The sequence below is a fragment of the Arvicola amphibius genome, chromosome 1 (assembly GCF_903992535.2).
Source record: "Arvicola amphibius chromosome 1, mArvAmp1.2, whole genome shotgun sequence".
NCBI lineage: Eukaryota > Metazoa > Chordata > Mammalia > Rodentia > Cricetidae > Arvicola > Arvicola amphibius.
The window spans coordinates 158,301,195-158,318,260 of record NC_052047.1 but is presented as its reverse complement, the minus strand read 5'-3'; the positions used below and the strand labels follow the sequence as shown (position 1 = coordinate 158,318,260).

Below are 17,066 nucleotides of genomic sequence, written 5' to 3'. Positions count from 1 at the left end.
GAGAGAAATAGAGAGAGAGAGAGAGAGAGAGAGAGAGAGAGAGAGAGAGAGAGAAACAGTGGACAGCAGCATTCCCTCATGGCTCCTCTTCAGGCTCTGCTTGAATCCCTGCTCTGACTTCCCTCCGTCCTCGTTGATGGACTGTTACCTAGAAGTGTAACCTGCAACACTTTCCTTCCCTAATTTGCTTTTGGTTAAAATCCTTTATTATAGTAACAGGAAGCAGATTAGAGTGCCGGCTATATTCTGATGGTCATTCTATACAGGTGCAGTCCCCTCATCCTCTTAAAAGCAAGCACTGAGTACCCCAGCTGAAATGAGTCCTTTTTATATCACTGCCAGAATATACTCCAGTTTGATTTTATCATTCCTGGCTCTGCTTACAAGCTCATTGTCGTGCTTTGTTCCAGTTTGGAAAATAAATCCCTAGTACTGCCCAGCAAGTTCAGTTCTCTCTTAGGAAAATGGAAGAAGAATCATTCTCTACTCAGCCGCGCCCATACTGCTCCACAGAAAGCCCTTCAGTCTCTCCCTGTGCTCGTGCTCTTGGTCCTTCGACTACACACACCCTGGTGGGAACATTAATGAAGACCGCACTGGCAGAGGCAGCCATGGAAGGTGGGCACATACACCCTGGTGAGAACGTTAATGGAGACCGCATTGGCAGAGGCAGCCATGGAAGGTGGGCACACACACCCTGGTGGGAGTACCACTAGAGACCGCACTGGCAGAGGCAGCCACGGAAGGTGGGCAGGTATCAGTTAGTAAGAAGGGAATTCATCAAGTGGACTTGGAACTTAGGTCTTGAGACAACCTGCATTACATCACTGGCTGTCTTCACAGTCAAACTTTCTGGGAGCTAACCCTGTCAGTGGTTTTGACCCACGCTTGAGAGGCAGGAAGTGTAGTTGTGAGAAGCTTGCCTGGCTTTCAAGCCCCCGGGGCTCTATTCAGCCCTGATGGGTGACTTTGGAGAAGTTACTTAACTTCTGTCAACCTCAAGGTCTATGCAGTACCTGGGAGAATACACATAGGAAGATCCAGAATCTGGCTCACTGTGCCTGGCGTGGACTCGCTCTCATCCTAGAGGCAGAGTATACAAGGTCCTTGTGATAGCTGGAATGTAATTGGTCCCCATAATCTCACGGGAACTCATAATCTCATGGCACTATTAGGAGGTGTGGCTTTGTTGGAGTGGTACTGTGGGGGTAGGCGTTGAAGTTCCCTATGCTCAGGATACCACCCAGTGAGTCAGCCGACTTCCTGTTGCTACTTCGCCAGCACCACATCTGCCTGCACACCATCATGCTCCCCACCATGATGATAATGGACTGAATCTCTAAACCTGTAAGCGAGACACCCCAATCAGATGTTTTACTTTATAAGAGTTTCCATGGTGTCTCTTCACAGCAATAGAAACCCTGACTAAGACAGGAGTTGGTGCCAGGGACAGGGGTATTTCTGTGATAGGCCTGACCATGTTTGTGTTTGGAGGAATTTGGACTTTGGTACTTTGGGTTATGAGAGCAGTGGATGCTTTAGGTGCTGCTTAACGGGCCATGCTATTAGGAGCACGGAAGACAGTGGTGCTGAGCGTGATCTGACGAACTATGTGGGGCTCTTGCAAGAGGTTTCAGAGGAGAATAATTTTAGTATGTTACCTAGAGATCGTCGTTCTTGTTACAATTTTGGTGAAGAAAGTGGTTGCCTTTTGATCTTGTCTGAGGAGTCTACCTGAGGCTAAAGTAAAGAGTTTTGTATTAATTTCATCGGCAGAAGAAATCTCAAAACAGCCTAGTATAGACTCGTGTGGATATTAGTGTTAACTCTAACGACGATATATAAGGAAAAGGAGCAAGGCGAGAGAGTAAATTGCAAAAAGTAAATTTAGAGGAGAAAAAGAGCACACCAGGAAGTAGAAGAGCGCTAAATCCTGTGTTGGAGGAGATAAACAGATCAAGAAATGGAATAAAGGAGGTGGTAACCTCAGGGCAAGAGCCCACCCAGTCAAGTTTCCAATTTGTAGAAAGAAACTAAGAAGGTTAGAGCTAGGTTGGTGGGGGCTTAATCCTTAATCCCAGCACTGGGAAGACAGATGCTGGCAGATCTCTGAGTCTGAGGCCAGCCTGGTCTACAGAACAAGTTTCAGAACAGCCAAACTTAGGCAACGAAAGACAGAAACCCGGTGAAAATGTAATTCAATGTTCCAGCCCCAGCAAGCAGCAGAACTTGGCAGCTTCAGCCTCATGATTCTGCTTTAGAGTTAAGAATGGAAGAAAGGAGTTATGGAATAAAGCTGCGGAGGCCAGGCTTGTGCCAGGAGTATCCCTGATTGGAGGCCTAGTAGAGAGTTCATTGCATGAAGCTGTGAAGTTGAACCCTGGTTTGTCTTGGAGAACCCACGATATTAGAGATGTCAGAGTCGTGGGATACCTGCTGAGGAGAACAGTTAACAGGGAGTGGAACCAGCTCAAAAGAAAGAAATTTGTTGTGGCCACACCTGAACGGAGTTGGAGATCTGAACATTTTGACACCAGACATGGTGATGCAAAATTTGGAGTTTGCCCTGCTGGTTTGGGTCTTGCTTTGGTCCAGTACTTCCTCACTATGCTCCCTTCCCTGTGTTTTGAAATGGCAATGTATATTCTGTACCACTAAATGCTGGAAGCATGTGATCTGCTTCTTTATCTTTATTTTAAAGGGGAATGCAGTTGACAGATTGCCAGAGTCTCAGAAGAGACTTTGGACTTTGAAACAAGTTTGGGACTGTTATTGACTATGGGGACTTCTCAAGTTAGACTAAATGCATTTTGCATTGTGATATTGTTACAAGCTTCTGGGAGTAGAATGTGTTAATTTGAATGTAACTGGCCCCCATCATCTCGGGGAACGGCACTATCAGGAGGTGTGGCTTAGTTGGAGTAGATACGGCCTTGTTGAAGGCAGTGTGTCACTGTGGGGACAGGCTTTGAGGATTCCTATGCTCGGGATACCACCCAGTGTCTCAGCTAATTACCTGTTGCATGAAAGATGTAGCTCTCTCAGCTCCGGCACTATGTCTGCCTGCACAACCAGGCTCCTCACGATGATGATAAAGAAACTGTCAGCAAGCCACCCCAGTTAAATGTTTTCCTTTATAAGAGTTGCTATGGTCATGGTGTCTCTTCACAGCAACAAAAACCTGAACTAAGACAAGCACAGTCCTCTGGAGCGGTGGAAGATGTAGCTGTGACCCTGGGTGCCACAGCTGCCACCAAGGTGGAGACTGCAGGTGGAGACATGGCACTTCCACTTCTACCCTGTCCTTCTGGTCTGTTATGGACCTGCCTCGGTGTGCGGCAGAGGTCTTCTAAAACTCATGCTGTCCTTTTGAGGATGTCTGTCACGTTCTGGGATGGGAGTGGCAGTCTAGAAGCAGTCGCGCTACCCATGGTGATTTATTCTGACCCCCACATGCTTCAGTTTTTTGCCTTATTCCTCAATTTTTGTAGAACTTGGAGCCTGTCCTGGAACTAGCTGTTGTAGACCAGGTTGGCCTCGAACTCACAGAGATCCGCCTGCCTCTGCCTCCCGAGTGCTGGGATTACAGGTGTGTGCCACCACTGCCTACTGACCATTTTTTTTTTAAATTAAGTTTGCCTTATAGCTCATAAAGAGGCTGTTTTCCCCATGGGGTGTGTGTGTGTGTGTGTGTGTGTGTGTGTGTGTGTACATACATTTGGAAGTCAGAGGTTAATGTCAAGTTTCTTTCCTTAATCACATTTCACCTGAAGCTCATTAGTTAAGCTATATTTGCTGACCAATGAGGTCCATACCCGTCTCCATCCTCCAAGGGTTGAAATTATCAGCACATACCACCATGCCAGCCTTTTACGTGGACTCTGGGGATTCAAATTCAGATCCTCATGTATACACTTCAGTGACTTATCCATCTCTTTAGTCCCATGTTGTTCCTTTGTGTTTCATCCTTTGGTACAGTGAGACAACAAAAATGCTGCCTGGTCACTCAGCTTGAGAGTGGCTGCCATCAATCTAACTTTCGCAGGAAGACATGTTTGCAGCTCACCAATACAGCCTAAGGCACTGGCCACAGTCAGTCTCCAGCTTCCCACACTGGAGCCAGAGCCCCTGGATGCACAAGATTTCTGGGTTACTGTGAAACTCAGAAGTGATATTACCGATTACCAAGTACTTCTGTAAGCTGTTTCCACGTGAACTTCCAGGTACTTCTTGCCCATTATCATAGTCCCAGGGGCAAGGTGTAAAGTTGTAACATGCTGGAGAGCATCAGAGCCCACATGAAGAGTGCACATGCCACTCTTTCCTCAATGGAGGGAGAAGACAAACATACTGAGAGCTTTGAGGACTGATGTCATATAGATGATGTCAGGGACTTATTTTATGTCAGCTGATGCCCATTCTAGTACATCAAGAGCTAACTTGAGCTTGGGAAAAAAAAGACTTTCTTACTTAGGGGTAATTATTAACACTGCAGAGGGCCCCAAACTTCAACTAAACCAGACCATGAAGAGAAGGAAGGGAGGAAGGAGGAGAGGGGAAAGGAGGGGAGGGAGGAGAGGTAGAGAAGGAGAGAGGATGGGAGAAACAATACCAAAGCAAAGGAAAGTCTCAACGGAATGCAGCAGGAAAGGTGGTCCGTGTCAGTACAAAGCAGAGCTGAAAGGCTGGTGCAGGACGACAGGACTTGGGGGAGAATTGTTGGGCACCACACAAGGATGATGGTCTCACAGACATGTTTTTAATCAGTCACTTTTACTGACTTCAACAAAAAGGTAAGGGATCTAACAAAGAGCCACCTAAAAAGCAAGCGAGGTCCCTAAAAGCAAAAGGGACCAACTCATTTTAGCTAAACAATTAAGTAAATATGCTGATTAGTTTCTGTAGGACCCAGACACGATAAGCTTAATAGAGGCCTGGGTCTCAGTAGTTTACCCTAAGGCAATACCTGGTTGCTAGACCGACCATAAACTGAGATTACTTAGGCACCACCCAGAAACAGACCATCCAAAGGAAATTCCTAACCTTCCAACCACTGTAGGTAGGATCACCTGCCAGCACACATTCACAGGACACCCCTAGACAAATGTCAGCCAATCAGGGGTCCTGAACTTTAGAAACCCCTCACCCCTCCCCACACTTTTATTACTATAAAAACACACCCCAACTGAGCTCTGGGCTCTCCGATTATTCCAATACATTGGACACACGGAGAGTCCGAGTTTGCAAACTTGTGTAGAATAAAGGCTCTTTGCTTTTACATATGGGACTCAGTCTCCTTGTTGATTTTTGGGGGACGTTGCAGATCTGGGCATAATTATTTTAACTGTCAATACAATCTAGAACCACCTGGGAAGAGCAACTTGGGAATTTCCTGGATCAAGATGGCCAGAGGGCAAACCTGTGAAGGATTTCTCTTAATTGAGTTAACTGAGGTGGGAAGAGCCACTTTGAATATGGGTAGAACTACTTCTTGAGTTGGGCCCTGGACTGTGGATGAGTTAACAAACAAAGCTGCCTAGTAAGCATGCAACATCCATCTCTCTCTGCTCTAGGTTGTGCCCGAGATGTGATCAGCTGTTTCAAGTCCCCACTCCCTTGATGTCCTGACAGTGACCTGGAACCGTGAGTTGACATAAGCCCTTCCTTCCCTGAGTTGCTTTTGGTCAGGCTGGTTTTTAATAACAAAAGAAGTAAAACCAGGACAATAAATAGCCAGTCATACAAAAGATTAGGAAACCAGAGGTGCTTAAAAAATCAGAAGAACCAATTATCTTCCTGTCCTTAATAAATGGTATGCTCACACACGGGCAAATGGTTTCTAACCAGACACTATAAATGGTCAAGTTAGACAAGGGCATCCATGTCTTTTTTACTAATTATAGGAAGAACATATCAAGATATTTTAAAAATTGATTTAGGAAAAATACAAGGCAATTGATAAATGTGAAAACTAGTTTATATTACTTTAGAGTGTTCTAAATTGTGCCTGGCACAGTTTAGGGGTTAGAAATTCCAATCAATAATTTAATCTCCTTGGGTCCATTGCTATATCCCATTTAAAACAGCCCTTCTATGAGCCATTGCCTTGAGAAAAGACTTTAATGCAGAAAGAAAGCTTTCTAGAGTCTTTTGCCTGAGATACGCTCATTTAAATTCACTCTGGGCAGGACTCCAAACTAACCCTAAGCAGGAAATTTAACCCTTGGCTTGTGTTCACCAGGAAATCACTGGGGTTCAGAGAAGACAACCCTGTGGAAAGCACTGACCCAATAACCACCAGCACCCACCACCAGCACCCACCAGCCCCCCACCACCACCCACCACCCACCAGCACCCACCACCAGCACCCACCACCAGCACCCACCTCCAGCACCCACCAGCACCCACCACCACCACCACCCACCAGCACCCACCAGCACCACCCACCAGCACCAGCACCACCACCCACCACCCACCAGCACCCACCACCAGCACCCACCACCAGCACCCACCACCAGCACCCACCTCCAGCACCCACCAGCACCCACCACCACCACCACCCACCAGCACCCACCACCACCACCACCCACCAGCACTCACCACCACCACCCACCAGCACCACCCACCAGCACCACCACCCACCACCCACCAGCACCCACCACCAGCACCCACCTCCAGCACCCACCAGAACCCACCAGAACCCACCAGCACCCACCACCAGCACCCACCAGCACCCACCAGCACCCAACAGCACCCACCAGCACCCAACAGCACCCAACAGCACCCACCACCACTACGACACACCAGCACCCACCAGCACCCACCAGCACTACGGCACACCAGCTCCAAGCAGAACATCTCTGTCACAGGAGAAGCAGCTGTAAAGAGTTTGGGGCTAACATAGATTTTCCCATCATCATGGGTATTTCTGTTTTCATTAAATATTACTCAATAGTGAGGAGAGTTCACATGTTCTTCGTGTTTAAGATGATAATAAATTATATTAAAATCATATAATTATCATCTCCCACACTCATTTGTAACCAGGTTGTCAGAGTATTTTAAGGCAACTTTATGGAAGAAATGAATGTATCCTACATTGTGTAAATTAAGGCTTCAGTGTTCAAGCACAGCTTGATCATCACTGATCCTCATTCGCCCGCATTCGCCAGTCAGGCTTAAAGGGCTGTGGGGTTGAGCTCTACTGAAAATGCAGAGAAAGCCACTCGCTACCATCTTATTCTTTATTTCCCAAACTCACACACGCCAAGCGACAGTCGTGCTGCCCCTAGGGAAAGCATGGACTCATCTAAACCTCTGCCTGGGATATCAGTGGAGAATTTGTTGTTCTTAACGATGACAGCAGGTAGAACTCCAAGTTCTCAGTAAAAGTATACCGTGTGGTTTTTAATATCCAAGGGGACATGGGAAGCAGGGCCCTAAGGTTAACATTTAACTGAAAACCAGCAACTCTGGGCCGCAGCCCAAGTCAGAACATTGGCCTTGCTGTTCCCAAAGGTTTGCAGAACCCGACTTTTCAAATTGGATGAGGAAATGGGACAGAAAAATATATTTAAACGGATGTTTTAGAAATTAGAAAATAAAGATCTTAAAATACCCTAAGCCCTGAGAAACTGTCCTGCTAAAATGTGACATAAATTCACTGTGTTCCCTTAACTGTGCCTGGCTTCCTCACACAAGTTTTTAGTCACTTCTCAGAATCTGAGACCTGGAACTGTAGACGGAGGTCACATAAATATGTATCAGTATTTGTATTATATACCTTGTGTGTATGTGTATGCATGCGTGTGTGTGTGAGTGTGTGTGTGTGTGTGTGTGTGTGTGTGTGTGTGTGTATGTGTGTTAACAGTTAGGAAGACTTTGAGTTCAGCAATTGCTTCTCATGAGAGGTTGATGCTCCCTGATGGGAAAGTCAGCCTCCCTTTAGATATTCTGTACCCTAGATTGCACCTCCAGAGTTTCTACTTACTGAAATAACTGTTTAGTTGAGTCAAGGACAAAGAAAGCCTCAACTGGCTTTTATTTCACAGTGATGAAGTCTTCCCTTCATTTCTTATTGATGGAGTCCTATTTGCCATTTCTTGGGGTGTGTGTGTGTTTCCATTGCTGGAAATTTCCATGAGTTTCTATGAGTTTCCCTACTGTGGAATAATCCTTCTGTACACTGTTTGAATATGTCGCTATGATTGGTTTAATAAACAAGCTGACTGGCTAATAGCTGAACAGGATAAAGTTAGGCAGGAGAGCCAAACTGAGAATGATGGGATGAGGAAGGGTGAAGTCGGAGAAGCTACCAACCAGACACAGAACAAGTAGGGCACACAAAATGGGATAGAAGTAAAAGCCACAAATCTTTGGGCAGCACAGTAATAGAAATGGGTTGAGCTGTAAGAGCTAGTTAATAATAGGCCTGAGCTATTGAGTGAGCATTTGTAATTAATATTAAGCCTCAGAGTGGTTATTTGGGAACAGGTGGTGGGAACAGGACAACTCTGCCTACATTTCCCCTTACTTCTTAGTTCTTAACTCTCCTTTTAAAATCCTGTTATTTATTTGTGGTTATGATGAGCTCTCACTGGAGGAATGCTACAGGAACCTGGTACACTGCAGTTCCTATAAGCCAAAGGGCAGGGAAGCAGCTGGGACTGACTTCCAGGGATAGTGGCCACCTTCCCTAGTCCTAGGAAGCACCAAATCTAGAAGCAAAGGGCTAGTGAGAAAGAAGGTGGATTGTCCCTTAGGAGGCTAAGTTTCTAACTATCCATGCCAGTCTGCAAACCTCGAGGATGAAGACATTTGATGACCCTTGATGAGGGCTTCCACACTCATAATGCCACAGGCAGCACGAAGCATGGAGCTCTTCTGGTTTCTCTGAAAAGTCAAGAGGAAGATGAGCAAATGCCTGTGGACTGTTTAGTCCTAGAGTAATACCTTCTAACATGTTTGTAAAACACAAGGCCCATCAACACAGTAAACACATACATGTGAACCACGTCTCTAAAGTAAGTGTGTGAGCTTTTAGGAAGGAATCAGGGATATCTCTTAATGTCAAAAACAAGTTGGTTAAAAAAGGAGCAATAGCTGGGCGATGGTGGCGCACGCCTTTAATCCCAGCACTTGGGAGGCAGAGGCAGGCAGATCTCTGTGAGTTCGAGACCACAGGACAGGCTCCAAAGCCACAGAGAAACCCTGTCTCGAAAAAACAAAAAAAGGAGCAATATAAATTAAAATTCTTTACTAAGCATTCTTTCCAACACTAAGCAAAGATTTCAACAAGCCTGGGATACAGTGATCTCACCAGCTCTCAGAACTCTGAAACAGCCTTGAATTCATTTCCACAGACTTGTAAGCATTCCCAGCTATGAAAACACACACACATACACACACAACCAAAACACAAGCACATGTACGCACACACACACACACACACACACACACACACCACACAAGCACATGTACACACATAACAAGAAATGAGAAATAGAGATGAATATTCATCAATAAGAAATGGAGGAAAGGTTTCATACCGTGAAATGAAAGCTTATTAAGGTTTTCTTTGTCCCTGGTTTAACTGAGCAAGTATTTCAAGTTATCCAGTATTTTGTAAAGATGGTAGCACAGAGCACCTATCTACTATTTTTTTTTTCTTGAGCTAAGGAATTGTGTAGCTGAGGCTGGCCTGGAACTTGTTATGCAGCCCAGGATGGCCTCAAACTCATAATCCTCCTCCTCTGCTTCCCAAGTGCTGGGGTTGCAGGCTTGTACCCACACAGTCAGCCCAACCGAGTTTTCATTTTATGTCCTCAACATAGTACTAATATTACAGCTTCATATTTGGATTCATAACTAGCTCACAGAGAAAGTTATTAGAATTAATAACAGACAACGGAGAAACATTAAGGAAAGGATGGAAGAAAATGACCTAAACAAATAATAGAATAAACAAGAAACCCATTTTTGGTTCCAAGTTTGCCCACTAATCCACTTACATCACTTAGGGGCAATTTAATTTGGAAAGCATTTATTTTGCTTATGTACCCTGCACACAGGGAAGGCCGCACTGTTGATTAGCGTTACCACTAAATATCAATGTACCTAGAACTTCAAAGTGCAGTCTTTCTTTCAAGATCTGGTACTTTCTTTCTTTTATTTGTTTAATTTTGTATACATTGGTGTTTTACTTGTATGCATATCTGCTGTGTGAGGGTGTCAGATCCTGTAGGCCTGGAGTTACAGACAGTTGTGAGCTGCCATGTGGGTGCTGGGAATTGAACCTGGGTCCTCTGGAAGAACCATCAGTGCTCCTAACTACTTGCCATCTCTCCAGCTCCTCAAAGTGCAATCTGATTTGGAAATGGTGTCACTGGGAGGTACTTAAGGTCATCCTTGATTAGAGATGACTGAATAAGAGACAAATCTGAAAACAGACAGAGAGGACACCACTATGTGAGCACACAGATGCACAGGGGGACAATGTGCTGACAGACACAGAGACTGTGACAGACACAGAGACTGAAGGAACACATGGGCAAGCCAACACAGGTCACGGACTTCTAGTAACAGACTCTAGGGCAAAAGCAGGAAACGGATTTCTTCCCAACACCTCCAGTTGGTACCAATTAACCTTGCTATTTGGCATCCAGAGTTGTAAGAGAATATTCTTTTTTGTAGGCACCCTGACTGAGGTACATGGTCACTGCACCCTGAAGAAATGAATACAGAGAGACAGACATGCAGAGAGGCCTAAGGAAAAGAGCAGAGACCAAGCGAGCAGGAGAACGTGATGGAATGTCAAAGCCCCATATAATCTTCCTATTTAAAATATGAACTCAGAGCACGTTTAAGAGACCAGGAAGGAAAACCAAACAAAAACGGAAACCTAGAGGTTTTGACTACCAAATCTGATTAGGGTTTACAAATATTCTTACCAAGGGAAGCAACACTGGTTTACACACGAGCCTTCTCACCAGTTGTTCTGATTATAAACCCACTCCTGAGCCCAGGCTTCAGCCAGCTACTCTACTATGACCAACAAAGAAACTGCAGTCTGTAGCCAGGGAAAGCAATAGGAAGGAAATCACCAGGGGGCCATTCCCCCCTCACTTCCTCTCTGAAAGACTCTGAAATCTCCACAGAAAGCCTGGCTTTAGGATGCTATCTAGGGTGTCAGTGGACTGCACACTTTCAAAAGATAGCACATGTACTAAAAAGCAATGAATGTGTATGTACATCAGCATCAGCCATGCCTACAGCATCCCGAGTAGTTTAGCGTGCACCTCCCACATTTCTGCATACTAGTTCAGCCCACACGCTTCCAGTATGACTGTTGGAAGTTGAAATTATAGTCAAGACATAGTTCTTCATATGACCTTTAAGCCTGTAAGGAAATTATAGAGGAGAATCACCTTCATAATGGTAAATAAGAGAGCTGAACCAACAACGGGAAGGTATCAACAATTTGGTGCATATTGTATACTAAATAAAGAATTGCCAAGAATGAATTTTAAATTTTTTAGTTGATTTGAAATGTTCTGCCTGACATAGAAGATACACATGCTTACAGGTACCACAGTTGCTGATAGAATTATCCATCCTAAAACTCATGGAGCCCTGCACTGTTAGCATTGACATCATTTTTAAATAGATTCACAAGAGATTCATTTGACACAGAATTGCTTTATCACCGTGCCATTCATAATACAGTACTGATTATTTGAAATAAAGACATTTTTCATTTTTTTTTTTTTTTTGGTTTTTCGAGACAGAGTTTCTCTGTGGCTTTGGAGCCTGTCCTGGAACTAGCTCTTGTAGACCAGGCTGGCCTCAAACTCACAGAGATCCGTCTGCCTCTGCCTCTGCCTCCCGAGTGCTGGGATTAAAGGCGTGCACCACCACTGCCCGGCTCATTTTTCATTTTTAAAAGTCAGGTTACTATGTAGCCCAAGCTGGCCTTAAACTAACAATCCTGTTCTCTCTCTCCCACATGCTAGAATTATAGGCACCTGGCTAAAAACTCTTATTTCTAATCTGGATTCAAAATAAACTCCAATCTGTTCCGAAGTTGCATAGGCAATTCTATTTGCCACTTCCGCCCCCTTGCCTTTTCCCTTCATTGTTAGGAGATTTGTATCACTAAAGACCAGTGGTGGCAGAAGGCAAGTATCAGCTTGGCATGCTCACATCATGAGAGCACTTTGCTAGCTGGGACACCAGAACTGCTTCCATAAAATGTCACTTAGTTCCCAAGAAGGGCCAGCTCCCAACACAAACAACCCCCAGCAATTTCTGTCAGTAGTCTCTAGTGCATCAGTGAAAGTATTTCCTGAGACCAAGAATGTCTGAAAAGCTAGATGCTGTAAAACCAGCATCCTCGTTTCTCCATGGAGGCAAACAATGGGTCTCTCGACTCAAATGGAAAATGGCATCTTCTTTTTCTAGTTCCTAAAATGAGCAAACTCAACAAATGTCTGAGTTCCAGATTCCCTGTACATCACATAACATCATTTCCTTCAAAAAATTTGTGGCAGACATAAGACCAACAGGACTAACTAAATCCATTAGATGCCCAAGTAGCTCTTCCAGTACTGAGTAAGGACCTTAAGTACTTGGCATTCAACCAAAGCACTCAGCAAAGCTTTTTGTTCAGACTTTCACTGACCCCAATAGGAAAGTGTACATTCACAGGTAGAGCCAACCCTCCAAGCATGGTACCTTATTCTGTTCACACACGTATTGTATTCTCAGGGTGTCCATTGCTCTGATCATGGCTTGCATGGCGGTAAATATGTTTTGGTAAACCAGCTTGGTGAAGCCCTTTCTGTCTTCATCACTGTAGCCAGACCCATGGATTATCCTCATTTGCTTGATAAAGGTGCTTTTCCCACTTTCGCCAGTTCCTAAGAGAAAAACATGAGTGAAGAACAGTTAGTGGACAGACTCCCACCCTGAAACCCTGGTAGCGGAGTCCACACCATGGGTAACAGGTTGGGGCAATGGGCTTGCAGAGACTACCAGAAGCTTTATGAGACAGTGCATCCCAAGCCCCAGGAAAAGTCTTCCCATCTCCCTTTCCTCGAGTCTTTGAAACAAGAACCGTGTTTCTTACTGAGGCTTTGCTGCTCATATTGACGTTGACAGTGACGGGGTGACGTCAGTGTGCAGGAAGGATCTGAGCAGCAGAAGCACTTGGAGAAGAGGAGGATAATTAACTTGCCAACATGTACTGGGTCTTTGCACAATGGAACATCATTCTGAGTGATGCCCAGCGTCTGTATGATTGCTGCTGCTCCTATTCCAGTCTATATTTCACAAGGTCTCCAAAACTCCTAACAGTGGCCTGTGGCACCAAGAAGCAGAAATCATTGAACTATCCCATTAATCTTTATTGCACAGGGAAATCCAGACATGACATATAGAAAACAGGATGCCAAGATTCCATATATCTCTCAGGTTGAGATTCTGCTAGAAAAGTAGTAAAAATATTTATGCAATGAAGCTCAAACATTTTCTAATATTGTCTGTGATAAATGGAATCAACTATATGAGATAGTCATAGTTGATTTCCAAATCTACATGCTACTTTAAAATTTTTATTAACAGTTTAGTTTATAAAGTTTCCAGTTGAAATGAAGGAAACTATCTCCAAACTAAAATTATTCATGCTATATCCTCTAAATAAATGTACTTTTCAAAACGCAAAGTGCATTTCATAATTTGTTACAAAGAGAATAGTTATCTAGTAGTATTTTTGACAAAAGGCAATGTTATGTGAAAAGCTCAACTAAATCATAAAATTTGGCCATAACAAAGGTCAAAGATTATTTTTCATGAAATGATTAATTGTGACCCTCTATAGTAGCTAACTTCCCAGTGTCTCAACACCACACCCAGATGTACAACTGCCATCCAATTCCATCATCTCTGGTACTTTATTGACTCTTAGTCACATCCATGCCATGTGTTACTTATAGAGATGTGTTTTCTGGAGTAGAAGGCTAGAGTACATAACAGCTACCAACTTGATTAAAGTCAGCAGCCTTTAAGCTTGCTGCGCACTGCGCCCCAGTGTCTGTGTTCGGTGCGCTGGGACCCAGTTCGCGAGATTCGGGCAAGGAGCTGGAGGTTAAAATACACAAACACACACAGAGAGACAGAGGCACGAGTCATCCTTGAATTCCCCAAGAATGCCCCCTTTATTGTGTTCAGGGGCAGATTATATAGAGATAGCCACTCCCCAGCCAAACCCACCAGAAACTACTCTGCCATCAGGAACTCCTGAAGGTCTCATGCTCAAAGCAGCTCTAGACACTCAGATCAGGGGATTACAAGAAATTCAGGATCTGGGGTCTCATTGCTCCCAACATAAGCTTACATGGGCTTCCCTGCACACCTTACCAGGGCTCCGAAACTGTGATTAAGGCTGGAGCTAAGGCCCACGTGACACAAAAATATGTTATGATTCTTCTGTTTAAAACAAATATTTAGGATTGATTTCGTCAGATCACACCCACTTGTTCTTCCATTTGTTTCTTCATTAAACCCTCAATGTGTTCCCTTCCCCTCAAGACAGACAAAGGTGGGCAAGAAGACCTGGTGGTGTTGTGGGCCTCTGCCCTCAGCGGCCTTTCCTTATTGGGGCAGTTCTACACTCTCTACTCCAGCCATGCTGGTCCTCCCTCATACGGCTCCTTCCGGAGCCCTTCACACTGGTGGATCCCTCTTCCTGGCCTTTACTCTTGCCCTTGCCTGCCCTTCCCTACCTGATCAAGATGTTTAACACTCAGGGAATACACCTACCCACAACTGTGATGGATTTTCCCACTTGGATTAAATTAATCAAGATACTCCCTCACAGCTGTTACCACAGGCTAGCTTTAATCTAGACAATCTTTCGCAGGTAAACCCAAAGGCCTGCCCCCCTCAGTGTCAAGTTGGTAATACTAACCATTACACCAGGACTGGCTTTCTTTGTGCATGGTACGGTACCTGGCATTTGGTGCCACTTTGGTACCATATTTATTAAGATAAATATTGAGCAGTGCTTGATGTCAGTCGTCCTCCTCTCTCGCTCTCCACCTAATTCTGTTCGTTTGTTTTTGTTCTTTTGAGACAGGGCTGTATCTGTGTAATAGCCCTATCTGCCCTGGAACTAGCTCTTGAAGACCAGGCTGGGGTTAAAGGTGTATGTGCCACCACTGCCCGATTTCTCTCCACCTAATTTTCCGAGTCAGGGTTTCTCCCAGAATTGGCAAGGCTAGCTGGAGGGCCAGCAAGTCCAGAGCTTCACCTGCCTCCACCTGGCCAGCTCTGGGATCTTAGCCATGTGCTACTGTGCTGGCTTTTCACACGGGTGCTGGAGACAGGAATTCGGGTTTTCAGACGTATACAGCAAGTGCTGTATTGACTGAATCATCTCCCCAGGCGCCTTCTTAAGCATCTTTAACTGGACAGTTCAGTCCAGCCCTGTTAAAAAATTCAGCTCTGTGCAATCAGTTGTCAACCCCTTTCACTCCTACAAAACCGAGCCCCACCCTGGCCTTGGGAAACTCCCTTCCTTTCTGCTTGGCCAGTCTGACTATTCCTGACACCTACCCTACATGAAGTTATACAGCCTTTGTCCTTTTGTGGCTGGCATATTTCAGGTAGCATCCTCAAGGTGTGTCCATGTTACAGGGCACTCAGCCATCCTTTTCTGAATAGCAAATCTCTTAAGTTTTTCCAAATACAAGATATTTCAAAAATCCACCAAATTACCCCTTATCTACACTAACCAATGTATGGGAAAAGAGGATATGCCAATTCTCTGTGCCCAGCCCTGTGTTCCAAGTGTGTCAAAGGACTCCAAACACATAGAGAAGCAAAGATAAACCCTAGAAGGAGCCATACTCTGCTAAGTGACCTCTTCTGAGTGCTAACTGGATGCTGATATAGACAAATATTAAAGTGGTCACAATGCTGGGGACTCTACCCAAATCATCTCCTTTCATCTTTGAAGCACTCCGAAATAAGGACGGCCATATGCAGTAGGCAGGTGAGAACTCTGGGCTATGGACTGGTTATGTAAAGTCCCCAAGCACACATAGTGAGCAAGACCTGAACTTGATTCTTTTGAACTTTGACAGGTTCTATTGTCAGAGAAGACCTGGTTCATAAACCAAAGGACCTGGTGATATCAGCCTAATAAGGGAAATTTTTAAGTCCAGTCACACACTAAAAAACCCCAGCCAAACCACCATCGTGCAGATACAGCCTGCCCAGGTCCTGCTGGGATGTGCTCAGAACCTTCTTGGGAAGCTCCCCATGGCCTTGTGGAGTCAGTGTTGGTGCTTTTCTTTCTGCTGTTCCACTCTTGTATTAACTGGGTTCTCCTGTCTCCATCTAAAGAACTGAACAAAAGCTGAACAGAGTACAGACCCCTCTCCTAAAGTTTACTGTCATAGCCTGGCTCTTCAAAGTTCTAGGCCAGACCAGATTTTGATTCCCACAGGATTCTGGGGTGTGTCCCCCCACCAGGGGTTACAATATTCTCTTCAACCCAGCAGGGCTGAACTTCCTGTCTGGTGTCAGTTCATCCCAAAAGAACCTTGGTAGTCCTGTGTTTTACAGATGAGGAAGCTAATGTGAACGTGGAGACTGTTTAACTGCTTTCAGCAAGCTGTAACTGTAACCTTGAAGCCAGAACACTCACTCAGGACAGCAAGAAATTCTGCAGCAAGATAAGGAAGCTCCCAGGAGCAGAGGTCATTCTCTTACAGAAGGCCAAAGCCAGTCATAAATGTTTCAAAAGCCACTGATTTCTTCCTCTGTATTTGGCCATTAAAAATATTTAGAATAGTTTTAAGATTAAATGAAAAAGTGCTTAATAGTCTTTAAATATTTGGCTTCAAATGGCAGTTGTTCAGTTAAACACATGCACACACACACAACAAAATCAGATGGGTTGGAGGCAAAGAAGAGACTGAATGATGCTGATTACTGAAGGCCATGATGGAGAAAACAGAAATCAGTTGGTGGGTTGCTCTCACTGTCACTGAAGCTGCCACACA

The 17,066-nt window shown here is 44.8% G+C and overlaps 1 protein-coding gene across 1 annotated transcript in view; it reads right to left on the bottom strand.

Moving 5' to 3' along the window:
* The window catches only part of LOC119815260 (guanine nucleotide-binding protein subunit alpha-14), a 149,231-nt gene that overhangs the window by 34,726 nt on the left and 97,439 nt on the right, over window positions 1–17,066 (bottom strand). The window contains exon 2 of the mRNA XM_038331414.1: window positions 12,733–12,917. Within this exon, the coding sequence (XP_038187342.1) occupies window positions 12,733–12,917 (185 nt within the window). The remainder of the gene's footprint in view (window positions 1–12,732; window positions 12,918–17,066) is intronic.